We start from the raw sequence: 26,606 nt of genomic DNA, 5'->3' as shown, positions 1-26,606 counted from the left end.
AGCTCCAGATCATCCCTGGATGCACACACGTGCCTCGCTTTGCAAACTGTGAACCGCTGTATGGGGGCCGGATTGTGTGACTGGAGGATGCCCTCGCCCCCTCCTGCACCTTCCCCCCCAAAGGCAACACCACCCACCATCGGAGGCATGCCTGCTCCTGTTGGCTTTGGCCCAGGCTGACAGGAAGCAATCCCACAATGCTGATGATGCTAGTAAGTGTTGGGCTGGTGTCCAGCTGGGGTGAAGGCACTGCTCCAGAGGGATACCGCACTTCTGTGTGGGGTCAACCCTGACCAGGCCAGGGACACTAGGATGCAAAGGACCCCAAGAACACAGCCAGGAGCAAGCAAGGATCCCATTTCTCTTATGGGTTGAATTGCGTGCCCCCCCGCCGCCACCCGGAATTGATATGTCGAAGTCCTAAGCTCCAGTACCTGTGAACGTGACTGTATTTGGAGACAGTCTTTACAGAGGTGATCAAATTAAAATGAGGCCATCAGGGTGGACCCTGATCCAATAAGACATAAAAAGAGGACATTTGGATAGAGAGACAGACAGGCATGGAGGGAAGAGGATGTGAAGAGACGGGGTGAAGACAGCCATCTAGAAGCCAAGGACACAGGCTTAGAGCAGATCCTCCCTCATGGCCTCAGAAAGAACCAGCCTGCTGACACCCTGACTCGGACCCCCAGCCTCCAAGACCAGGAGACAAGTGTCTGTGGTCTGAGGCCAGGTCTGCGGTGCTTTGTTACGCAGCCCTAGCTGACTAGTGCACCCTCTCTACGAGCCTTCTCTGATAGGCTACCTCACTCCCTGCCTGATAGATCCCAGGACCGACAGACCCACCTAACTTCAGAAGCGGACCAGAAGGGGGTCCTGTGGGGAGTCTGGGGCCTCAGGTACCCCTTGACCTAAGTTGGTGGCAACATAGGATGAGGATGGGGCTGAGGGAGACCCTCCCTCCTGGAGTCAGGAGTCTCTGAGCGTGACCATTGGGTGATGCTTTTTTTTTTTTTTTTTGCGGTACGCGGGCCTCTCACTGTTGTGGCCTCTCCTGTTGTGGAGCACAGGCTCCAGACGCGCAGGCTCAGCGGCCACGGCTCACAGGCCCAGCCACTACGTGGCATGTTCCCTGCATCGGCAGGCGGACTCTCAACTACTGCGCCACCAGGGAAGCCCTGGGTGACACTTCTTGCCAGCTCTCCTGTCCTTGAGGCTGTGACCCTGAGGGGGTCACCTGCTGCCCACCCCCCACTCCCCCAGCCAGGCTCCCCCCACCTTTCTCCTTGGCCTCCCACCTCCACATATTCCCAGACACACAACCTTCAGCTGTAGGACCCAGAGTCTTGGCTCCCAGCCCGGCACCACCCTCTGCATGTGTGACCTTGGGGTGTCACGTTCCCCGCTAAGCCTCGGTTTCCGGTCTGTAAAGTAGAGGACCCTCTGGATTCAAGGGCTCACTTTCTGGGAATGGGCCACACAGAGGGTTTGAAGGGCAAGCTCGCCACTGGCCGCCTGTGGGACAGAGGAGCCCTTGCCCAAGTGACCCTCTCTCCTCCAGGGACCGTGTCTTCCCCTGCAGAGCCTCACACACAGAGCATCTCACCACAGCGGGAGGTGAATAGAAACACTTTAATAAAACAGAAACGGCTTTGTGGGATGTCTTTGGAAGATGGAATCAAGAGCAGGAGAGCGCATGGCGGGGCGGGGGTGCCTAGTACTTGAGCAGCCAGCGCGGCTGGTGCTGGCCAAGCGACGTGAAGTAGGACCACCACCAGGGCTTGCTGCCGCCAGCCGCAGGCTGTCTCCGGGCCCCCAGGGGCTCTTGGCTGGGCTCCTCGGGCTCCCTGTATGGGCCGGCGCCTCCGGGCCCACTTCTCCGTGGCCCGAGAAGGAACGTTTTGGGTCCGATCCTCAGCGGCTGGAGAATGAAGTCCACACGGCCGGCCCTCCTCATCCGGGCAGGGATGGTGACTTTCTTGATGACCTTGGAGTAGCCAGGGGCTTGAGCAATGACGATGTGGGACCCTGGGGGCAGCAGTCTCCAGTAGTCACCATCTGGGGCTGTGGACAAATGGAATGAAAATGACTCTCAGACCTGGGCTCAGATAGCTTTGTGATGATGGGTAATAGGGGGCAGGCGGGCATCAGCCTGGAGGGCAGCAGACCCCAAAGGTATACCTCTGCATTGGCCTGGAATGTCCTTCCCACCTGCTCCCTCTGTCAAACTCCTATTCATCCCTCAAAACTCTAGTTAGGCAGCACCTCCTCTCTGAAGCCTTCACAGACCATTCCATCCCCCACACAGCTAGCAATCCCTCCCTCCTCTGGACTGTGTTTCCACAAGGAATTCACATCACAATGTACGGTATTTTTCAAATCAGCTGTGAAATCCCTGAGGGCACCTGGAGCCCACATGGGCACCCCAGCTTATCAGTGGGATGTAAGCTCTAGAATAGGAACCAACGGGCTCCCTCCTGTAGTCTTTGAGAAGGTTTGCCCAGCAGTCACTTCTTGAGGAACATGGAATCCGCATCGATGGTCACTGGCAGCCAGGACGTGAGTGCAACCCCTACCCCCGCACTGGACCCAATGCTGCAGGAGACACAGCTCGTGGTGGACACAGACCCCAGGGCTCCCCACCCTCACACCCACAGGCCGGCGCAGGACGGAGGGAGCGGCGGGCACACTCTGAGCACTGCAGGTGCTGGCACCACATGGCCCCAGGAAGTGCTCACCGGTGGTGATGTCATGGCGGATGCCCTTGACTAAGATCCGGGCGTTTTTGACCGGCTTGCCAAATTTGTCCATCACCACGCCTTTGATGCCCCGGTGCACCTGAGGAGACCAAGGACAGGGCATGGATACGGCACGTACCCTCCTCAGTGCCCAGCAGCCCTCCCAGCCAGTTCCCACCCATCTCCAGGGAAACGGCCTGGCTAAGCCCAGCTCTGCACCACTCGCCTTGCCAGCTTGAGTAAGCCACACCCCCTCTGGGCCTTGGTCTCCTCATCTGTGAAGACAGGGTGACCAGTGAGCCCGCCTCTGGGGTCCCCCTGCGGCAATCAACCCCGTCCTGTGTTTGTGAACGGCCCACAGTCCAGCTCGGGGGTCTGGCTGACATCGTCTCCTGGGCCATGAGCGCTGAGCAGCAGACCCCTACGTGTCCACCTGTGAACACATCTGAGCCCCCTGCCTTCACAGGCAGAGCCGGCGTGACAGGTTCTCTCTGAGCCGAGGTCCCAAAGGCAGCGTGTGGCAGCGGGAGGACAGGGGCCCGAGGGTTTGGACCCTGGTGTCAGTCCTGGCCAGGCACCAACCCGCTCCTTGACCTTGGAAAGCTACCTGGCATCTCGGCCCACTCTCCCCATCTGTAACACAGGGTCACCGTGCCCACCTCAGGAAATAAGAATTAATACACGTGAGGCGCAGCGGCCGAGCTGGAGGCAGGACGGCCCACCCTCCTGATGGGTCCTAAGCACAGCCACTCCCGAGCACACGCCCTGCAGCTCCTGCACACATCACAGTCAGACTAGGAAGCCGCACTTTCCAAAGAAATCACCTCCTGGAGCCCTGAGCCCATGCACAGTTCTCCTGAAACAATCAGCAACAAACACGCTGAACACCCTTGCTCTGTCAGGCTGCAAACAACCAGAGGTTGAAGCTCACATCAAAGGTGGCTGGGACGCCCTGGGGGGAGGGGAGACTCAGCGCGTGGGTGCTGTCCTATCCCCGGAGGCTGCCCCTCACGCCTTCAGGGCTGCCCCCGGACTCCCAGCCTCCATCCTGGCTCTTCCTTTGCTCAGAACACCTGACCAGCTCCCTCACCTGGCCTATTCCTCTCCCGCTTAGAGACACAGTTCACACTTCTCTTCCTCAAGAAAGCCCTCCCTGATGACTGGCCACATCAGGGGCCTCTTCTGGGGTCCCACAGTCTTGGTTTCCACTCTCCCAGCCCTGACTTCACTGCGATGTCATCTGCCCTTTCCCCTCCCCCACAGCCTGAGAACAGAGGCCAGCACACAGTAGGGCCTCACGTAATACCGGCACGCACCAGTGAGATTTTGGTCCGGCCTCGGTCTCGGGCTGAGGAGTCACCTTCATGCAGAACCAGGGACGCGGAGCTCTCAGGCAGAGGAGGAGAGATGGCGCGCCTGCCCCTCCCCTCCTGTCCAGGGGGATGTAGACGCCCCCCACCCCCGCCCAGGCCTGGTCAGGATCATGTGCAAAAGGCCTCAGTGGACACGACAGACGGATCCTTATCAGGAGGCCCGGGCAGCTGTCCTGGGGGCCATCCTAGGAGGCCGGCCACGCCCGGCCATGTGCTGCCCAGCCTTCCACGGTATCGTACTTGCTATTAAATCTTTATACCCCGAGCCTTCACATACAATATCCACGGAGTAATCCCAGCTCCATTTAAGGCTCCTTAAAACTCATTTTCACCAGACAGCCGTAAAATGAAACAAGCCAAGAGGCCTGGCCTCGAGCCATTATCGATGATGACCAGGCCCCGCAGCGAGGTCACTGGCACAGCCGCAAAGAAGGAGCAGTGCTAACAACGGCCAGTTATTATCCGCGGCCTTGCTTCCTTCCTATTGCTGCAGCTGCTGGTCCGGAGGCTCGGCTTGCTTCCTGCCTGGAGAAAGGTTCCTGATCTTTCTAGAAAGCAGGGGGCTCGACAACAGAACTGGCGTTTGGGGCAGGCACATCTGAGTTCGAGCTCTGCGCAGTGGCTGGTGACACTGGCCCCGCCCGGTCACTCTCTGACCCTCTGTCTCCTCTGGCTGTATCACAGCCTCTGTGAGCCAGGATGGGAGCCCAGCGACCCTTGACCAGCACGATACTCCCCCCAGCACCCCTGTGCCTCCATCTAAAAAATGGGGCAGCCCCATTGCCTGGCCAGGACTGGTGTCAGGATTCGATGTCACGTGGACACCAACTGCAAAGCTCTGTGCACTCACAACCTCTCGTTGTCTCCCTCGGGCAATCCTGTTTTCCTCTTAGGACCTGCTTCTCACTGGGACACTGCAGCAACACGCCATTTTTATGATTCTTAAAAATGCTCAGGGATAAGCAAAATGTAGAGGCTTCTACTGTAATACAAAAGTACTGTCTTGTTCCATTTTGAATTCCTGTGTCCCTTTCATGAGTGTTATCCTATTCAGAACCACATCCCCTGGTGGCAGGCCACGCTGGGGAGACTGACGGGTGGGGCAGGGCTGGGAGAGGCAGTGGGACCTGCGGCATCTGGTGCCCACGCGGGCACCAGGCCACTGGGAGACCTGGCTCTCGGGGCCCAGTGATGGGTGATTGTAGACACGTTCTCCGAGGCCCCCGCTCACAGCCTGCCCACCTCTGGGTGACCTCAGGCCCATAACAGGTGGGGGGGGTTACCCCTCAGTCCGGGTGCCTCACTGCTGCCCCAGCAGCCTGTGCCCTCCCCTCTGAGTCCCAGGGGCAGATGTGCACAAGGCCCTGCCTGGACCGCAGACACCCTGCTGCCCAGCCATCACCTCCAGGCCCGCCCCCGACCAGGGCCTGCCACATTCCTCCGGCCACGGCACCCCTGCAGGCCTAAACGTCCCACTGAATTCTAACATGTGCTGTCCCCTCTGCCAGAGGGGTCCCTGTCCTGTCACCTGATCTCCCTCCTTCTTCAAGATGCAGCCCAGGTGCCGTCTCCTCCAGGAAGACCCCCGTGGCCTCTGAGGCTGGGTCAGGCGCCTCTCCTGGGCTGCCCTGGTCCCTGCACTCCCCTTGTTGAGACCTTTCCTGTACTGGGGGCCCTGTTGTATGCCCCATGGTGTCCCCAGCCACCCCAGGGTGGCCAGTGAATCTTCACTCGTGAACACAGGTGGTTAACTAATAAACAAGTGCAGTGTAATCACGTGACAGCACGGGCGCTGAGCCCCTACGCACGGCCTGGGTCTGGCCCTCCCCACGCCAGGCCCCAGGGGCCACCCGGAGCTCACCATCTCCACGAAGTTCAGGAGCGGTTCCTTATTGTGCTGCCAGATGGTATAGAGGGCCTCCTCGGGCGGGAATTTCACACAGCCCAGCTCCACTGTGATCTCAAAGCAGTTGCTGTGCAGGTAGTTGAAGTCGGACATGCCTGCAGCACAGGGGGTGGCTCTCAACGCCGGCCCCGCAGGGCCCTGGGCCGGGCAGCTGGGAGGGGCTCTGGTCCTACCCCCACCTCCCAGACAAGCAGACCGAGGCCCGGGAAGGTCACAGCTCCCACCCAAGGTCCTGGGAGCGGGCAGCTGCACTGTGGACCAAGCGGTCTGGCGCCCACGTCTGCGGACTCATGCAGCATCCCTGCGGCCCCCTGGGGGGTACGGAGCAAGCCCACTTCCAGCAGAGAAGCTGGGAGCATGTGGGGGCCATACGTGCCCCTGGGGCCCAAGTTGCTGGCCCTCCCCTGGCCTGAACCCCCAGTGATAACGTCCATCTACCTGGACAGTCCCGAGAACAGCCCAGGGAAGAAGGTCCTACTACCTTCCTCTCCGGGTGAGCCTGGCCCAGCGAAGCCGATGGCCAGCCAGGGAGATGGCAGAGGCTTTGGAGCAAGTGGGGCTGACCGCCCCCCCGTGTCTGCCCTCCACCCCATCTGCTTTGGGAGGTCTTGTCCAGCAGAAGCTGCAGCCGGGCTCTGAGGCAGCCCTGGGCCCCGATGGGGCAGCGGGAGCCCCGGCCTTCAGAGCTTCAGAGCCTGCTCCGAACCCCGGTACCCAGCGGCCACCTTCCCGACTTAACGTTCACGTCCACAGAGGCCAAACTCCCCTGCAGATGGCCCTTCTGTCCCTGGTCACTGGCCCCATGCCCTCCCTGGGTCCGTGTCCTGAGGGAGGGGAGCCCAGCTGGCCTCTCCCAGGCTCAGCTCCCCAGTGGGGCCTTTGCAGACCCCAGGAACAGGTCGTGCCTGAGACTCAGAGCCCACCCCCCGAGGGTCAGGGAACCCGTGCGTCTGGATCCAGGGAGGGAGAGAAGCCGCCCTGACCCCCGGGAAGGACCACATGTGCCATCGTGGGTAGCAGGGGTGCTGAGCAGGGGGTGAAAGTGGCTCTGGAACGGGAGCTGAGGGGCCTCCCTCTCCGCCTCCACAGGAGAAGGTGGGGCACAGGCAGGGTGAGTCCCAGCTCTACCACGTGCCATGGCCCTCGAGCTGGTCCTGCTCTTGTCTGAGCCCAGTTTCCTCATCTGTCAAGTGACATGAATAATAAGGGTCGTGTTGGCGTGGAGGGGTGGCTGGCAGCACGTGGAAGCATGTGGGCCCAGCCTCCAGTGTCCCCGTGACACAGGGTGTCTGTCACCTGCTCCCACATTTCAGAGAAACAACGAATATGGTTTTAGCGTAACCATATCCCACACAATATCTGGGACTTGCACAGTACTTATACAGAACTAAAAACTCTTCCTTACATCTCTGAAATTCACATTTAACTGGGGAATCCCATATTCCATCGGGCAACCCTACTAAACCCCAAAAGGCAAAAAAGAACTGGTCACAGTTGGAACCGTGAGATGTTAAGTGACCATTAAATAAACCACAGAACTGGCAATGGGGAAGTCACCATCTAGCCCTTCCACGACAGTCGCACGTGAACTTCACCAAGGCCGCAAGAGAACTAAAGTCAACCACGCCCGAATCCTCCCACCCCAGAGCCTAAGTCTCCCCACACGTGAGGCATCCCTGCTGCTTTCCCTCGTCCTGGAAGCTCCAGAATCGAGTTCCCAGGAGAAGCTGCTGGGAGGAGGCGCCAGCCCGCCCCCGCCCCACCCGAGCCCCTCCCCGCTGGTCCAGGGCGCACCTCCCGTGAAGCTGTACCAGTCTGCCCCGTTGATGATGCTGCCCCTCTTCAGGAAGTTCCCCCCACACCTGTTCTCCGACTTGTCCATCATCATGGGGTGCACGTCGGCGTAGGCTTTGGCCAGCAACTTGAACATCTGGAAAGGAGATGGAGAGAGAGGTCCCCTCGAGGCGAAGACCGGAAGGTGGGCACTCTGCAGGACGCCCTCCGAGCTGGGGGCAGTGGGGTGAGGAGGGGCCACCACAGGGAATACCTGCAGCTCGGGTGGGAGGGGGACCAGGGTCCACGCAGAGGGCACAGCACGTGCAAAGGCCTGGAGGCGGGACGGCCAGAGCTCGGGGCACCGGTGGTGGGCACATGGGCGCATCATGGAGCCCCTACGCACCTGGCTAGGGAGCGTGGCCTTCCTCTCGAGAAGGGGTCACCCTGTGGGGATACTGGCAGGACACCTGGAGGTAGGCTTTGCAATTTATAAAGCGTTTCCTGCCGCTGTGCAGAGGGCAGGCCTCGGGAGAGGCGGGAGGCTGGCATGGGGCTCATTTTCACTGACTTCATCCCCCAAGCGAATGGCTGTGATAACTGTCGCTTCATTTCCCTAGGAGACAACCAGCCCTGGCGGCCGCCCACCAGTCTGCTGCCATAACCACGTGCAGCTCCCACCATGGTTGGGAGGCAAGCTCACAGGGCCTGCCACCCCCTGTTGGGGAGCCTCGGGGGTAGGGCCCGTCTGGGTGCGACCCCGATTCCTGGGTGGTGTGGAGCCCCTCCCCCACTAACCTCCCCCAGCCCAGAGCTCCCCCGTTACACTCCCCACCCCACAGGGCCACCAGGTCCTTCTCCCAGGCTGGACTCAGCCACCTGTACATCCCAGGACCGGACATGGGTCTGACCCAGAGCAGAGGCTCCAAGTAGAGGTCAGAGGGAGGAGGGCCCACCTGTACTGGGCCTGTTCAGGCCCTGTGGCCCCGAGAGAGGTCTGTCCTGGGCTGGGAATCCCTCTTTAAGAAAAGGGGAGGTGGGGCTTCCCTGGTGGTGCAGTGGTTGAGAGTCCGCCTGCCGATGCAGGGGACACGGGTTCATGCCCCTGTCCGGGAAGATCCCGCATGCTGTGGAGTGGCTGGGCCCGTGAGCCATGGCCGCTGAGCCTGCGCGTCTGGAGCCTGTGCTCCGCAACGGGAGAGGCCACAGCAGTGAGAGGCCTGCACACCACAAAAAAACCCAAAAAAACAAAAAAAAAAAAAAAGAAAAGGGGAGGCGGGCAGGTGGGGTCAGAACTGGGGAGCTGCTCCAGGCCAGAGAGAGAGTCTCTCCTGGCGACTCAGACGCCGGGACCTTGGGTTTGGGGAAGGATGAATCCACTCTCACAGGGATAAGACTGCAGTTTCAACTCGGTCCCACAGACACAAACCAAGCACCCAAAATACAAGCCCACGCATGTCCTTCAGTCACCGAGGTTGGCAGTCAGGGACCGCCATCCTGCCAGCAGCCCCTGTCACCCACGGGCTGTGGTCAACCATCTTTAGCCAGGTGTCCAGGTGGTGACGGGGCTGTTTCTGGAACTGTGGCCGGGCCTCCACCGCCTGTCTGCAGAGCGGGACCTAGTCTGGTGGGCGTAGGTTGGGCCAGCCCCTCTTGAAGTTCTGCTCCCCGACCACGCTCCCTCCTGGTCTCTCTCTCCATCCTGCCCTGGGGCCTCCTCCTGTCACCTGTCAGTCAGCCCCCTCAGGAGAGCAGGGAAAGTCACCACCAGTCCCTACAACCCCAGGGCACTGGAGCCCCAGGCCCGGCTGGGAACAGCCCCGACCTGGGGGCAGGATCTCCACCCAGGGTCGAGGTGGGGTGGTGGGTCGGTGGGGGAAGGACACAGAGACAATGACCCCCCCAAGTGAAACAAGGTGGGGTGCGGTGGGCTGCTAGGAGGGGCAGACATGGGCTGACGAGGGGCCTAGGATCACATCTCAGGGCCACGGAGAAGGACCGGCCTGCCCGGACCTGGATACACTGCAGCTCCTTCCCACTGGGGGGTGGGCTGCGTCAGGGAGGGCTTGGTCGGCAGGACGGAGCTTGAGCCCAGCTGGGGAGTAGGATTTTGGCAGAAAGGGCAGGTGTGAGGGGGACAGAGGGGGGCGAGGCAGGCAGCCCTGGCCGGCCTGGACGTTGCCCTGAGGCACTGGCCCCCATCCACTGGGCACTGTGGAAGTTTGGGGGCGTGACTTGGTCTCCCTGGCCAAGCCCTCCTCACGTGCCCCCACTCCCCAAGCCTCTCCTGGGACCCTGGTCTCCACAGAGACCGCCACTGGCTGAGGGGCTGAAGGAGTATCGATTGATGATCGGTGATTGACGGCTGGTGGGGCAGTTCTCAGGGTTCTGACTCTGCGGGGACCCCTTGAAGCGAACTTCCCCGCAGAGGCGTCTTCATGCACCTGCCCCTGAGATCCAGAGATGCTGAGTCCAGCGGCCAGGGGCCCCTCCTGCCTGGAGGACACAGGCCTCACCCAGGCATTGGCCCTGATCTCTGACAGCACAGCAGCTGGAAGCCAGGCACAGCGGAGATCACCCAGCCACCGCAGGGGGCCCTGGCTGAGCTCCAAGCATAGAACCTGGCACCCCTCCAGGTGCTAGGCTGGTTGTAGTGGTCAGTGAGGGAGTGAATGAAGGAGGGAGTGAACGAGTGACTGAATGAATGAGAGAGTGGGAGCAAGAATGAACAAGTACAGGAACAATCGCAGGAGACACGGGCTCTGCACCCCCAGCCCTGGAGGAGGGCGGCCCAGCCCGTCCCTGCTGGGCCTCCCCAGCCCTACTGCCCACAGGCCCCTGAACCCTCATTCCTGGGGGTCTGGTGGAATCTCCACCTGCTCTTTCAGGCTCCACTGCGGTAGCTGCCCCTTGAGGACACCCTCCTTAACGTCCACCTTAAGGCTGAGGATCCAGCACACACACACACACACACACACACACACACACCCCATCCCTCCGTGTCCCCGGCCTCCTGGGGAGCCCCTTGTTCTGTCCAGGCCACACCTTCTCACTCTTTCCCGTTTCTGGCTCCGTCTTCCACCCTAACTAGGACCCTCAGCCCAGGGCCCAGACCATGGGACCGGCCACACACAGGGAGGGACTGGGTGAGGCAGGGTTGGCCTCTGGGTGGCCGCAGGGGGAGAACACGAGGGGAGCCAGCTCCGGGCACTTGTCTGTCCAGGACCAGTCCCACCCTCCCTGCCCTGCCCCCAGTACCAGGTAGAAAGTGCGAGGAGGCAGCAGAGGCCAGGCCTCGCTCTCCACCCCGAGTCCGGTACACCAGGGGGCCTGCTGAGTGACCAAGCAGACAGCTCAGACCCTCCCAAGCCTCCCCAGGCTGCTCAAGAAAAGACTATCAAACTCTGTCTTCCCAGAAGGGCAGGAAAGTCTCCTGCCTCCTGATGGGGGAGGGAGGGCAGGAGCTGGCCTGCGGGCGGGGGGTCATCAGGGCAGTTGGGGTAGCTAAGCTCCAGTGCACTCGGCTGTGACCCACCGAAGATCACCCCCTGCCTGACCTCAGTCTCCTCAACCCCCATGCCCTTCCCAGAAGACCAGCCTCTACTATCAGTCAGGGTAGGGGGTGCCCCCGGGGAAGGGAAGAACGGGGTTGGTGAGGGGTCCGGCCATCATCACGGGTCTCATGCCCTGCTGGTCTGAGCAGCGAGCGAAACAAGCCTGGAGGCGGGAAGGGTCTCCTGAGGGCCCACGTGACCGCTGGGGCCAAAATTCCTACTCTGATCCCACTGCATCCTCAAGTCCCAGGGTACCTGACCCTTAACAAACTGGCCAGACCCACAAGAAGGAGGGAGGCGCCAGGAACCAGCTGGGCGCCATGCACGATGCAGCGCTGCCCTCTGCCGGTGTCGCCTGGAACCCCAGCCTCCCTAGGACAGAAGACACGGGGCGGCCTCGGGGGAGGGCACTCGGCCAGGGTCCCCACCCCGGGAGCTCCCAGGTGAGATGAGACACTGATGGAAGGGGGGCAGCCATAGGAGGGAGGGGCTGCTTCCAGCTGGCTGGAAGGCTTCCTGGAGGAGGGGGTTTGTAGATGGGCCTAGAAGGCTCCGAATGTTTCAGAGCTCCATGGGCTTCACCGGCTCAGAACCGGAAGGACTCCGGGGCCCCGAGGGCACCACCCACACTGCTGCCTCTCCTGCACCCACAGCACTTCTGCCCAGCCTCTCACCTTCTCGTCAGGCGTGGGAGAAAACATCTTCTCCTCCTCGGGATGCTTGGAGAAGTCGAAGGGATAGGACACCACAAGGTCGCCCCCATGGAGGCTGGCGGAGAGCACGAAGGGGATGGTCCTCATCCACTTCATTATTGCCTTCGTCTCAGGGGCCACCTGCCCAGGCGGACGAGGCAGTCCTCAGGACCAGGCACATCCCCGCCGACAACCCAGCCCCATGCCCAAGATTCAGGATTCCGTTCAGGCCCCACCGGGAGCTCGCATGTGCCCGTCCTCTGGCCTGGAACTCTCTTGCCCACCTCCTGGGGACGCCACCCCCTCCAGGCAGCCCTCCGGGGCACTGCCCCTGAGCACCTGCCAGACTCCGGGTGCTTTCGGTACACGCTCCCCGAATCCCACCAGCGGCCCAGTGAGGACTATCCCCATTTTGCAGGCAGGAAACCGAGGCTCAGAGGCTAAGGCTGCTAACCACCCAGCTCTGCTGCCCTGGGGAAGGATGACACCCGAGGGTCCCAGAATACCCAGAGACCCTCGGCTGCATCAGAGGGGCGCGCGGCGGCTCCTACCTTACCCCACCAGTAGTGCTGTGGGATGGCGATGTGGCCACTGCGCATGTTGCGGGCCGAGGCCAGGCGGTAGTACTCGGACGTCAGGTCGGGGAAGTTGCGGTTCAGGTCCAGGTTCTGCGCGTTCTGCCTCCCACTCGTCCACCCATTGTAGCCGGCACCCTGAACACACAGGTCGCCCCCGACCAGGGGTCAGCACGTCCACCCTGATCCTTCTGGAGGGAGGCGCAGGGCTGGGCTGAGAGTCGCAGGCAGGGCTGTGGTTTCTCTCTGGCTTCACGTGATGAACTTGGGAGCCGCCCTTGACCTCCTCTGCCATCTCTCCAGCCTCTGGGCTGATCCTCCAACCTCAGGCCCTGCACTGGCTGTCCTCCACCTGGAATACCCCTCGCCAGGGCTGCACTGCTCGCTCCCACCTCCCGCAGGCCCTGCTCAGGGCCACCTTCCTTCTCCCGGAGCCCCCCCTCCAGCCAGCACACGGTCCGGCTCTTCCCACCCCCATCATCCTGTTTCCACGGCGCGCGTCACCTTTTAACCCACCATAGAACTCCCAGCATCTGTCCGCCCTCCCCACCCCCAAGCAGGACCTTGCGGATGTTGATGCCCACTGAGCCCTCGTGCACAGAGACCCTGCACAACCGCTAGAGGGCGAACGAACAGGGTGGGGGGTGGAAGGCAGCGGCCACGGGGCCCGCCTGGGGGCGCTCACCTCGGCGGCCGCCACCTCATAGCCGTCGGGGTTCATGGAGGGCAGCAGGTGGATGCGGGTGGTGTTGAGCAGGCGCTGGACGCGGGCACTGCCCAGCAGGTACTCAGAGCACAGGTACTGGGCCAAGTAGATGAGCATCTCCCTGCCCGCCACCTCATTGCCATGGATGTTGCCGATGAGCTTCACCTCGGGCTCCACTGGGGGGGGATATAGTGACCTGGCGGCATCGTCTCAGAGCCCTGGGGTCCCCAGAGACTTGAGGGCCCACACGGCAAGGGTGGCCAGTTGTTTTGGAACCTATTCCTACTCGTTTTGGCCCAAGTGACTCTGTGACTAATGAGGTCTCATCAAGGTCATCACTTTGGTTGAGCTCATCTGTGATGTAGAGCTATGACTATTAGCATGATGGATCATGGATGTTGATTAATAACAATATAAGTTATTGGTCTGTGAGAATTTCATTCATGGCCACTCTTCATGTTTGCGCAATAAAGTAGGGTATACATTGGTGCTTAAATGAGAAGGCAGCTGGCCCTCGGATGGATGGATGGATGGATGGATGGATGGATGGGTAGGTGGAAGGAAGGAAGGGAAGGAGGGAGAGAAGGAGGAAGACAGAAAGATGAAAGTATGGATGAAAGAATGGATGGATGGATGGGTGGCTGGAGAGATTTAAGGAAGTAAGGAAAGAAGGAAGGGAGGAAGATGAATGTAAGGATGAAAGGATGAATGGATGGATGGATGGATGGATGGGTAGGTGGAAGGAAGTAAGGAAGGGAGGGAGGGAGAGAAGGAGGAAGACAGATGAAAGTATGGATGAAAGAATGGATGGATGGATGGGTGGCTGGAGGGATGGAAGGAAGTAAGGAAAGAAGGAAGGAAGGAAGATGAATGTAAGGATGAAAGGATGGATGAATGGATGGATGGATGGACGGATGGAAGGAAGGAAGATGGATAGAAGGATGGAACAAAGGAAGGAAGATACATGGAAGGATGAAAGGATGAATAGATGGATGTATGGGTGGATGGGTGGATGGATGGATGGATGGATGGAAGGAAGGAAGATGGATGGAAGGATGAAAGGATGAATGGATACATGGATGGATGAACTGATGGATGGAAGATGGATGGATGGATGGAAGAGTAGACCAGGAGCCTGACAGTCTTACTAACAGTGTGACCTAGGACAAGTCACCTCTCCTCTCTGAGCCTCACACTGCTCACCTGGAAAATGGAAAATGGCATCTCCCTCCTTGGCTGTGTGCAGCCCAAGGACCACCAGCTGTGGGAACAAGTGGCCATGTCCCTCCCACATTCCGAGGGTATAAACAGCCCTGAGGCTTTCCACACCAGCCACCGCCCTTGACCCTCTCACAGGGGACACCCCTCACCCACATGTTCCAAAGCTGCAGGCCAATCAATCTGAAAGCCAGAGTCCTGTCTTCAGCCCAGGGCTGGAGGGGTAGGAGACAGGGTGGGTCTTGGAGGCTGGAGTGGGGCTAGATGACCTCTGGCCCCTGACGGGAGACAGGGCTTAGGGCTCATGACGTCCATGCCGCCCAAGCCACCAGGATGGAAACTGGCTGAGTGTGGCCAGCCCAGCAAAGGGGCCAGAGCCACTTAACCAAGATGAGGGGTAAGGACCAAGGTCAAGTGGGGCTGTTTCTAGACCAATCCCGTCTGACTTCCACAGTCACAGGGACAGACAAGCTGAGAGACCAGACGAGAAAGAGTCAAAGGACTAGGACCCTCACTCATCGACTCCCAGGCAGAGGCCAGAACGGGGCCCCTGCGCCCGATGCTCTCAGTGCCCTGGACGGCTGGCTCGTGGTCATCTTCTCCCCGCCACCCCGGAAACAGGCTGCAGCCAGGGCGCTGAGTCTTTGCTAGAACATTTGGATTCTTGGGCCAGACCCCCGAGCCCTGCCCCCAGGGCCCACTGCCTTTCCTTGACCTGGCCCTGAAATTCAGTTTCACAGTAATGTTTTTTCAGTATCCGCACTGCAGGCCCTTCTCAGTTATGGCGCAAGACCCAGGACTGTGGTGGAGTCTGACTCCTCCTCAGCCCAGCAAGAACACGGCTCCGAGGGACAGTAAGATGTGGCACTTTCCACATGGTCCCCCATCTCCAAACAGGACCTAAGCCTGATATAAGCTGAAATAAACGTGGGTTTTAAATAAATGGGAAAATGGCTGTATTCACATCACTCTCTGAATGTGGACCGCACAACTTAAAGTAGCAAACGTAAAGGGCCAGGACCCAGAGCCCCACATACCTGCCTGGGGTCCGGGTGTGCCAGGGCAAGGTTGCAAAGACAACAAAAGGTACAGACGAAGCACAGTTAAGTTTGCACTACAGATGCACAAGGCCCGACGTGCCTGCAGCCACTGTACACCTTCACGTCACGCCCCCTGACTTGTGCAGCCCACTTCTCCAGGACCGTGGCCCACCCCGCTGCTCCTCCCAGCGACGTGGCTGTGACAGCGGTCACACATGCCCGGTGGGATGGGACTTGCACCTCAGTGCCCCAAGCACACCCCGAAGCCCCCGCCCGCATCCTGTCCCCCAGACATCGGGGACTTTGATCAGGATCCCGGATCTGGCTCGTGCACCCCAAGGCCAAGCAGGCCAGAGCCTTTTCCTGGCCCAGGCCTCTCACCCCTGCCCCCGACGGTGACAGTGGCTTACTCAGCTCGTGCCGGCCAGGCAGGCTCGAGAACTCGATGACCAGCAGCTCCCGGCCGTCGAAGCTGCGCCCGATGCTGTAGGTCTTGGCTATGTGGGTGCAGCGGGCCGCCGTCTGCTTCAGCACGCGTACCATCTGGGCGTAGGAGTGGTGGGTGAAGCGAAGGAAGGTTGGCGGATGGCCCGAGGGCAGCGCCTCCTCGACGACATCCAGGCCTCCTGGGGGAGGGACGCGGGTGCCGGGGGTCAGCTGGGCCTGCCCGCCCGCCCCCCTCCCCCCGCCACGATGACGACAAGGGGCCCTGACCTCTCCCGGCGCCCTCACCCCGACCCACACTGCACTGTGGCAGCTTGGGGGTCGGGACCCAGCTGTCCCCCTCGGATGGCTCCCCGGCCAGTCCGTGTTTGCTGGTAATGAAAGTTCTCTTTATAATGCTTTATATCAACAGCTAATAACAGCCCCCGACAGATGTACCCAGCAACACAGTTCCTAGCGTTACTACGAGTAACAATCATATGTAGTTAGTTTGGAAATTTTACAAAATACAGAACAGTAGAACACGAAGGAAGGGGCACACCGACAGAATCCTCAACCCAAGGGAAACCTCCGTTCAGCGGCCGCCTCCTGACTTTGGGTGTTTCTGTGTCCCGGGAGCATCAAGCTATAATTGGGGGGGGCGGTGGATGCAGGTTCCTGTTCTGCTTTGTTTACTCAGCATGGCGGTGGAAACAGTTTCAACATCTTGTCAGGGAGGCAGCAAGGCTCTGAAAGGCTCCTTACTGCCCACTATTCCACTACCCTCCTGAGGCCAAACGTTAGCTGTTATTACCCACACAACAGTGAGCATGCGGGGCGGGGTGGGGGGGGTGGAGAGAGAGGGAGGGGGATGGGAGGGGGAGGGAAAGGGGAGGGGGAGAGAAAGAGTAAGAGAAAGAGGAAGGGAGGCGGGCGAGAGAAAAGCTTTTTCCCCAGTTTTAAAGTTTTCTTAGGAGAAATTCCTGGGCTTCCAGGTCGAGGGAAGGATGTTTTTTTTAGCACAATCCACAGGCCAGCGGGCTGTCCCCTCCCACCCACATAAGCACCCCAAGGCCGGCCCCAGCGGCCCCTGCCCACCCCCTTCCCCGGGGTCTCTGCACAGAAAGACGCAGGTCCCCGCAGGCTGGTCCTGGGGGGAGCACTAATGGGGAATGCTTTTCCCAAGCGTCTCACTTGCACTGCGGTTTTGTTTCTCCTCAAAATGGTTTCCGAGGGAGAAGCAAGCAGATGGAACTGGCAATTTGGTGGCAGAATTGCCCAAAATAAACTCTCCAGCCCACTCTGCGGGCTCTCTCAGGGCGGGCAGGCTCAACCCCAGGGAGATGTCTGGTTTCCTTCCTCTGTTTCTCGTCCCCCACCCGGCTGTTCCCGCTGTCCACGCTTCCTGCGTCCTCACGTGCAGATGGCTCCTATCTGCCTGCAAGGTGCCACCCACGGGCCACCACGTCACACAGAAGGTGCAGGTGGACAGAACCCCCCAGCCCCCCAGATTCAGCTCCAGGATCATCCCTGAGCCCTGCACAGCCAGCGAGCGGCAGATCTGCAACCCAGAGCTCACTGGAGGCCAGCCCAAGGCATCTCTGTGTCCAACCCCCCGCCATTCTCATTGTCCCAGCCAGGAGCCATGGACACAGCAGGTGCCCAAGAGCTGTTTGGTGAATGGACAGATGGGTCCATCCATCAGTGACTGGCCTGGCTCACACCAGCTCCACCAGGCAGGAGCCGGCCACCTGCCGCCACTGGCCTTCCCAGAGCCTCCACTTTGCCATCTGTAAAATGGTTACACCAATATTCAGGGTCGTTGTGGGGTTTTCATGAGATGGTATGTGTACAGCACTTGGCCCCAGATCACATGAGCCTCCCCGTGAGCTCCATGACATGAGCACGTGAGAAGCCAGAAGCCAATGTCATTCTGCACCGCCCAGTGTCACACACGGGCCACGTGTGGCTATTTGCATTTAAGCTCAAATTCATTAAAATCTAATTAAATCAAAATTTAGATCCTTAGTCACACTCGGGAGCCACGTGTGACCAGTGGCTGCCGATTGGGGTGGCGGTTGCACAGAGGGTTCTATGAGTGGGGCTGCTGTGGGTTCCACTGTGCACTGGAGCTATCCCTTCTCACCCAGTCTGGAAGCCCAGCCAGGCGGTAGGGAGGCCTACAAAGGCACTTGGCCTGCACGCCCCCCCTCCTCCAGCATCTCTGCCAAGCTCCTTGATTAGGAGAAATTCCTGGGCTTCCAGGTAGAGGGAAGGATGTTCTTTTTAGCACAATCCACAGGCCAGCGGGCTGTCCCCTCCCACCCACATAAGCACCCCAAGGCCGGCCCCAGTGGCCCCTGCCCACCCCCTTCCCTGGGGTCTCTGCACAGAAAGCCAGGAGCTCCTTGCACACCCCCCAAGACGAGGGGCTCACCACCACTCAGGGCTGCCCATTCCATCACCACGACCCAGGGCTGCCCATTCCACCTCCACTGGTTTGTCCACACGACAAACCAAAGCCCATCTCTGCAGTCCCTCTTCCCCCTCCCCTGGGGCTCCACGGACCCCACTTTGAGGAGTTTGGCTGCCACTCCTGGCCAGTATTCTACATGTGGTCTTTCAGGACTGACCAGGCTTTGCCAGGTAGGCCTCACGGGGAGACAGGTCCTCCTCACAACAGTGCCCTCTGTTCTCTGATGGCGGGGGGCGGTGCCAGGACTCACACCTCTGCCCTCCCAGCCGGGCACCTGCATCCAGGGCCTCCTTATCGGCGCCCTGGCCCAGGCACTTCCCGGCCAACGTGTGTCCTATCCGCCTGCCCGACCCCCAGCTGCTCACCACCACGAGACTCCAGAGCCCACCTCGCAGCTTCTCCAGGGGATTGTAGCAGCCTTCCTCCTGGCCCACGAAGTAGCGGCCGCAGTCAAGGAAGTAGGGCCACGCCATGTCGATGGCATCGAAGGCAGGCAGGCAGGCATCCCGTAGCGCCTCACAGACATGCCGGCAGGGCCTGCGCATCCGGCCGCCCTCACACTGTGGGGCCAGCACGGCACAGCCCAGCAGACGCAGGTCCGGGTTGCACTGGCCCTCTAGGAGGTGGTGCAGGACGCTCAGCAGGATGTACTCGGAGCTGGACTCCACTGCCGCCCGGGACCGGTGCTCCAGCAGCGTGGGGAAGGTCGTCTGGTTGTAGGAGGCGTCGCTGCAGGTCTGGAGCTGCAGGTCCACGCATGTAGCTGAGGGAGGCGGGGTCACCACGTCACTCCTTCCCACGATGGCCCACCCAGACGCCTACGAAGGGCCTGCTCTGCCCAAACCAACCCCGCTCAGGGCCAGGGCCTACGGGATGGGCACCTGCAGTCTGGCAGGGAGAGGCCAGGGCCCTGTGGGAGGACCAGAGAAGGCTCCCAGGGCTCACTGGCGAGAGAGCAGGGCAGGCTGCTCTGGATCTCAGCTTCCACGTCTGCCAAAGGGGTGCAGGAAAGCCACCCTGGCCGAGGGTCTGCCACGTTAGGGCATGTCACTGACTTCTGTATGGGGAAAATATTTTCCTACTTTTAAAAAAATCTAGTCCCTTCACTTAAAATATACCAGATGCCTAAATCTGGCAGGAGGGGTATTGAGGAAATGTCTGCTTCTGAGCACCTCTGATAGGTCAGACCCCACGCCATCTCCAAAATCATCCCGAGATCAGTATTCCCTTCCTCATTTTACAAAGGAGGAGCTCAGGGCCAGGGAGGGAAGGGGCTTGTCCCAGCCCTGGACTCAGCAGGTGCCGGGCACAGAACTGGGAACGCACAGGATAAACAGCCAATGCAGCGGGTGTGTGCACACCTCACGATCGGAACCCAGCCTGCTTAGATCCCACCTTGGTGGGGGGGGGAAGGGGGGAGTGTTGGGGGGGGAATGGAAGGACCCTCTGCAGGAGCCCGGGGCAGAGTCAGGGTCGGGAGCTCAGCTGCACAGAGGGAAGGGCCTCCTTGTCTTGTTTTGTCTAATTTCTGGCTGTTTAAAATGGGTCTGGATTTAATCGATGGGCCACCTTATTCATCAGCCACTTTAGAACGGTGGGTTCCACCCCCTAAAACGCTTTGATAGTGTGAAGGGCCTGCATCACTCCTACAAAACAAGACCGGGAAGTCCATGTACCGTACCGCTGTCCGCAGCTGCTGCCCTGGGACATCCACCTGGGGAGAGAAAGGGCAGTGCTATCAGGGGAGCGGACCCCTGCCCATCAGTCTTCCCCCAAATGTGTACAAAGGCACTGCTGCTTCTCATTGGGTACTGGCCAGGCCCCCAGCCCCCTGCCCACCCTCCCCTTCACAGCCACCCTCTGATGTCCACATGGCCGTCCTCCCATATTTCACAGGAGGGGAGACTGAGTCTCAGAGAGGTCACATGACTCCCCTAATGGAAGACAGCCAGGACGAAAGAGCCCTGGCTCAGAGTGTGGGCCGATCGCTGTGGTGTGAATACTTCCACTGTGGCCAATTTCAGCTTCCTGCAGCTGAACTAGTTCTCACCAAATTCCCAAATATTTAACAAGCAGCCCTCAGAGGCTGTACCAGGGACTGCACCCCACCAGTGACTCTCACCCCACGCTATTCCAAGTTCCCCCGAGAGTCAGGCAGGCAGTGGCCCTCTCCCCTCCAGAACACTCTGCAGTGCGCTGTCTCCTGTTTTTTGAGAAGAGGACCAATGCATGAACTGTCCTTGGAATTGTGGGTTTCAAGGGTCCTCCCCGAGGCCCAGACACATGGACCCAACAGTGAGACCCCTGGGAAGGTCACTAAGACCAACCTCAACCAACACTACCTTCCAGGTTCCCCATCAGAGGCAGGTCCCTAGTGCTCTGTGAGAGCTAAGAGGGAAAAACTGGCTCCAAGAGAAGGAAATCAGATTTAAAGCTCAGCTGGTGCAGGGGTCCTGGTGGGGGGGAGGGCAGGCTGGGCAGCAGAGAAGCAGGAAACAAGAAAGCGTTGGGTGGGGCGGAGGGCACTTCTCTGGTGGTGCAGTGGTTAACACTCCGAGCTCCCAATGCAGAGGACCCGGGTTCGATCCCTGATCAGGGAACTAGATCTCACATGCATGCCGCAACTAAGAGTTCACATGCCACAACTAAGGAGCCCGGCTGATGCAACTAAGACCAGAGCAAAAAAGTAAATAAATAAACAAACAAAAAGAAAGCGGGAAGTGGGTGCAGGGGGAGCCCAGGAGGAACACGGTAAGGATGCTAGGACCAGAGGGAAAGGCTGTTTCTAACCCTGTAACCTCATCGGGAACTACACCTGTACCACAGCAAGGGTGGGAGCTGCTTCTAGGGATTCGCCTTAAGATCTGGGGGTCGTGGAAACCTGCCTGAGCACATGTCAGTTCCCAGTGGCAGGGACACGGTGGGGGCCAGACAGCCCCCCATGAGGACCTCTGCACACGGTTCCCCCACCGTGGACTAGGCGGCCACAGTCCCTGACCCCTCGGGCCAGCTCGAAGCTCTCATGGGATGGAGACGTTCAGGGTTCCCTCTCACCGCCCGGTGAGCCAAGGATTCAGGCTGTCCTAACCGGCTGGCACCACTTGGCAAAGTAACAGGCAAGAGAATAATTTTCCTAAAGTATCCAGGCAATGGAACTGCCACCCCTAATGCAACAGAGAGGGCTGCTGCGTGCCCACCTCCCGTGCCCTCGGCTACCCCGCAATGCCTGCTGGACTGAGGCTGGCAGTGAGTGAGGACACCAGGCAGAGTGTGAAGCACGTGCTCTCAGCCTGCAGCCTGGGAATTTCCACGCGCCCGCCCGACTCCATCACCCGACTCCACGCCTTTAGGGTCTAAAGTGTCTCCAGATTTGTGCCCACTGCCCTCTGCGGAATGAGGAGGCATGAGGATGAATCAAAACATAAGGGAAATAAAGAAAGAACCAGAAACTGGCCCAGGACAGCTTGGAACACTGCGCTGTTATCTGCTTCTCTGCATTGATGTCGGGAGAACAGATGAAAGGACGTGATTGGAGCAAGACCCCCTGGGAGCATCCGTGCCCAGGGCTCACACTCAGAATTCACGCTCAGCTCAGCCGACCCGCCCTCACAGCCCGTGCGAGCTCGGACCCATACGGACGCCACGACTCTGTCAGCTCAGGAGCCCAAGGCCTCCCTAGGCGGATGGCTTCAGCCAAGGCCCCCACCCCCTCCTTTTGCCTGCACCCACCACACCGAGGCTGCACCTGCCGTGTGCCCAGCCCAGGGCCGACGGGGGCGAACCTGAAGATTTGCTCAGATTCTCAGCAGGCGCTCAGTGAGCAGAACCCCCGCTGGACCTGGGGCCTCTGCTGGCCTCAGGCAAACGCGTGGAGGGGAGGCCGGAGCACAGTGACTCCCACGCCTGCTCCTTCAAAGCCATCAGATGCCACACGGTCGCCTGGATTTGAGTGGATTTGACAAGTGGATCCTCCCGGTTTCACGTGGCTTCGAGCCTCCCTGAGTCACAGATGAGAAAACTGAAGTCTGGGAATTAAGCTGCTCTCTGTGCCTCAGTCTCCTCATCTGTAAAATGGGGATGATAATAAGAGTGCCCACTGTTGTTGCAGGGTCCGATGAGGTGGTGCTGAGGCCAGGGCCTGGGCCCAGTAAGGGCCCAACACACAGTGGCTCGGGGTCGCACGGGAAGAAGGAGGGACGGCCCATTGTGATCCTCCTGCCAGACAGTGATGCCCAGTGGGAGGACAAGGGGGCGGCATCTGCTGATTTGGTCACCAACACTTCCAGGGTGGGCACCAGGGGCAAGACAGAGAGATGGGTGGACTCGTTTCCTGTGGCCACCGTAACGAAGAACCACAAATTGGAACAACAAACATTGTTCCTCTCATGGTTCTGGAGGCCAAAAGCCCGAAATCAAGCTGCTGGCAGGCCACACCCTCCGCAGGGTCTGGAGAGGGTCCTCCTGCCTCCTCCAGCTTCCACCCCCAGCAACCCTTGGCTGTGGCCACATCACCCTGCTCTCTGCCTCTGTCACCACACGTCCTTCCTGGTGTGTCTGTGTCCAAATTTCCTTCTTCTTCTAAGACACCAGTCATTGGATTCAGGGTCCACCTTAAAGCAGTGCAACCTTCTCCTAATGTGACCATACCTGCAAAGACTCTGTTTCCCAATAAAGTCACAGGTATGGGGGAAGGGGGGCTAGGACTTCAACATATCTTTGGGGGACACAATTCAACCCATACCAATAAGCAAGCCCCAGGGGGTGCCTTTGGGGAGCTTGGGCTGGAGGTGGTGCCAAGAGGGGACACACCATGCAGTACGGTAGCCACTAGCCATGTGTGGCTATTGAGCACTTGAAATGCTGTGAGTCCAAATTGACATGTGTTTTAGGTGCAAAATATCAACTTTCAGATCTAGCACTTAAAAAAGAATGTAAAACAGTTCATTCATAATTTTTACATTGATGACAAAATACTGAAACAATGTTTCAGATATATTGGGTTAAATAAAATTTGTTATTAAAGTTAATTTTGCCTGTTTCTTATTATCTCACTCGTGTGGCTTCTGGGAAATGTGAAAGGATGTAGGTAGCTGGCATCTGTTGGGCAGCGCTGGTCCAAAGGCTGCTTTGGAGCATAGTCCACACGTGACCGTTACACCTCTTGACCACAAGGTGTCAGCATGTCTTCAACGAAGGGAGCAAGATTGACCTGGGGCTGAAGGTCTTAAAAACGAAGAGCAATAATAGAAATGAGGTAAGAGAGGTGGGGCCATCTGCCCAAGACCACACAGCAGTGTAGAGGACTCAGGATTTGAACCCAGACCTGCCTGGCCCCTGGGAGCTTGAAAGTTGTCTCAAACCCCAGGCTCCCAATAAAGGCCTGAGGGAGGCAAGGGACAGGCGGGGGTAAGGGTCTGGGCCCGCTCGGAGCCCTGGGACAGTGAGGACCTGGATATAGTCCTGGACATAAAGCCTGGACTCAAGCTGCCTGGCCCTGCCCACGTCAGCGTGCAGTCTGGAAAAGGCACTGGGTTTCCACGGACCACACATGCGCATCTGTAAGGAGAAGATCCAACTAGAGGAAGGAATTATTCTAGAAACAGTCACTGATGCCACCATGGAGTGGAGGACAGAGATCCACCCTGCCCATCCCTCCAGGTAAGGAAGGGGCAACCTGGGTCCAGAGGAGGGGGCTGCATTTCTCCCTGGAAAAGGGGGAGGTCAGGGAGAGCTTCCTGGAAGAGGGGACTGTGATCCCTGACAAGCCTATAATTCTAGACATTTCCTGAGGCCTCAGGGGTTCAGGGGAGGGTCCATCCATGACACCACGCAAGTTCCATCTGCATCCCGTGCACAGATGTGCAGGCGTGCATGTGAACACACACACATACACACATACACACTCTGCCTGGCCCGGGTCTTTCTGTAGCGAGTGGAGGAGGAAAAAGGTGAAGGGGGGCAGAGGAGGAGAGAAAATTCAATTTGGGCTGAGGGAGAAGAAAAGGAGAAGATGGCCCTTGGCACATTTGAGAGAGGCATTTTGCTCCTGGCACACCCACTTGGCTGGTGCCCGCAAGTTCTCAGGTATCCACAAACCTCCAGTGCTTGAGAGATTCCGTATCTGACACGCCCAGACCCCTGTGCCCCAGGGGACCCCCGCCGTCCAGGGGCACAGATGTCTGCTGCTGCTAAGAACCCTGAGGGCAGCGGACTAGATACACCCTCACCTTTAAACATAAAGGGAAAGCGAGGCCCACTCCAGAACGGGAGGTGTGGTCAGGACCGGAGCCTGGGCCCCCAGCTGGCCCCCGCCTCAGCCCGGCACCTCACACTCCCAGGAGCACTGCCCCGGTAGGGTCCCTGGCTCCCGGCACTCTCCCCCTCCCCCTGCCCCAGAATCCTACCCCCTCCTCCCCGGCCCTCTGCGCCCACTTCCGGAGACGCTGTTGTCCAGGCCACAGAGATGGGAGGGAGGGGTCAAAAGTGTGCCCTGCCCAGAGGCCGCCCCCTTCCTGGAAGGACCGGGGACCTCGGACGACCTCTCCTCCTGCAAAGTTCTGGCACCCGCTCCCTCGGACGCCACCTGCAGGGCGCCCTGCCCGCTGTGCCCAGACCAAGAACTCCCTGCCAGAGCACTGGGTACCTCCGTTGCCCCCAAGCTGCCTGTGCGTTACGCCCGGGGGTCCCAGCCTGGATGCGCTCAGAGAGCCGGCTGCCCCTTCCTGCGCAGACCCCGAGGTCCAAGGTCACAGGGTGCCCACTTGGGGACCATGGGTCACGCGGGGGAAAGTTCCCGGTTCCGGGGCGCCGGCCTTACCCGCGGCGTCCGGGTTGGGCTCGCACCAAGGCCGGGCGGCGGCGAGGACCAGCATCGAGAAGAGCAGCGGCGGCGGCGGGGGCCGCATGGTGGGCGGCGGGCAGGGTGGCGGGCAGTGATGTGGCACTCGGGCCGGGGCGCAGCGCCGCTCGGGCTCCCGCCCCCCACGAGCGCGGAGTCGGGTTACAGCACGGCGGCGCCAGGAACCGCGCAGAGCGATGCGGCGGGAGGGACCAAGGAGCGCTCAGCCCGCTTCCGGGCCGGTGCTCCGCCCCGAGGGGTGGGTGCCCCCCTTGGGGCTCGGTTTCTGCCTCCCCCCTGACCTCCAGATCCCCTGCTGATCCTGCCTAGGGACCCTGATTCCTGGACTCGAGGGGTCTGTGGGCAAGACGGGGTCCTGGCCCGCGCTGGACCCAACTGGCAGGGAGCCAGGCCAAATCATCCCCCGCTCTGGGCCTGGGTCCCATGGGAGGAGTGATGGAGTGTCCCCACCTCCCCACACTGTCGCAGGCTGTGGATGCACCTGAAGGGTCTTGGCGGGGGAGGGTCGGGTGCCAGGAAGGGCAGGCAGCTCCTCGGTAGCCTTGGGTGACTCCCCACCTCTGAGCCGGCACCCTCGGGGTTGCCCCCTCCTGGTTTGCTCCCAGCAGGACCTGGCAGGGAGTCTGGCACCAGGGGTCCTCAGTGAAACGTGGCAGTCCCTCCACTCAGCCCATTAGAGCCAATAGAGGTCCAGGTGATGGCATAAGGGCTCACTGGGGTGTCTCCTCCATCCCCCACCCCGCCTCCAGCAGATGACAGGACAAAAGCAACTCAGAGGCGGGCAGAGAGCCCAGCGCAGACACTCTAACTCCAGGGGGACCTGTCTACACCTGGGGGTGTGAGAGAGCCACTCCCCTCCCTTCCCCCATTCTCCTGCCTGCATCACCAGGAGCCATCCGGCAGGAGGCCTGAGGGGCCTGGGAAGAGGGAGGCCCAGGAACTCAGCCCCAAGGTGAGAAAAAGGTGGTTCCTAGAGCCCCTCTCTCCTCCCAGGGTCAGGACTGCTTGGACGTTCAGCCAACGGCCTTGAAACCCTCACCCCCCCACACCCAAGGAGCTGAACAGGTGCTCACTCTGCTATCCAGATGTGCACACATCTGCCTGCCAGCCACTTCTCACAGCCCCACAGCTGTGGACCAGCCAGCGTGTACGTCGCTGTGCTCATGCCCTGAGCACTGGGAACACTGCGGGCCAGACACGGAGGTCCTCAGCCCAGCATCGTCCCCTGGGGCAGGTCCCTCCCCAGCTGGGCCATTGGCCCAGACCATCTTTG

At 60.0% G+C, this 26,606-nt stretch overlaps 1 protein-coding gene across 1 annotated transcript; it reads right to left on the bottom strand.

Moving 5' to 3' along the window:
• Positions 1-1,613: 1,613 nt before the first annotated feature.
• On the bottom strand, positions 1,614-25,491 carry CPZ (carboxypeptidase Z). The gene is made up of 11 exons (XM_060089347.1): positions 25,292-25,491; positions 20,156-20,188; positions 18,863-19,237; positions 15,986-16,201; positions 13,297-13,493; positions 12,588-12,749; positions 12,019-12,177; positions 7,812-7,947; positions 5,973-6,112; positions 2,739-2,838; positions 1,614-2,064 (listed from the first exon to the last, which is right to left on the bottom strand). Exons 1-11 carry the CDS (start codon positions 25,377-25,379, stop codon positions 1,715-1,717), a joined length of 1,956 nt encoding a protein of 651 aa, XP_059945330.1. The 5' UTR covers positions 25,380-25,491; the 3' UTR covers positions 1,614-1,714.
• Between the last annotated feature and the right edge of the window lie 1,115 nt (positions 25,492-26,606).

The sequence above is a fragment of the Mesoplodon densirostris genome, chromosome 1, assembly GCF_025265405.1.
Source record: "Mesoplodon densirostris isolate mMesDen1 chromosome 1, mMesDen1 primary haplotype, whole genome shotgun sequence".
Lineage (NCBI taxonomy): Eukaryota > Metazoa > Chordata > Mammalia > Artiodactyla > Ziphiidae > Mesoplodon > Mesoplodon densirostris.
This window is presented reverse-complemented; position numbering and strand designations above follow the sequence as displayed.

Bases quoted from the DNA above. Each gene is read 5' to 3' on its own strand.
- CPZ (XM_060089347.1), bottom strand. From the start codon at position 25,379: ATGCGGCCCCCGCCGCCGCCGCTGCTCTTCTCGATGCTGGTCCTCGCC. The intron at 13,494-15,985 runs GTAAGCCACTGT...ATCCCCCCCCAG, and splicing joins GCCTGGCCGGCACGAGCTGA to TGGAGCCCGAGGTGAAGCTC. The intron at 7,948-12,018 runs GTGAGAGGCTGG...TCTCCTTTCCAG, and splicing joins CTCCCACGCCTGACGAGAAG to ATGTTCAAGTTGCTGGCCAA.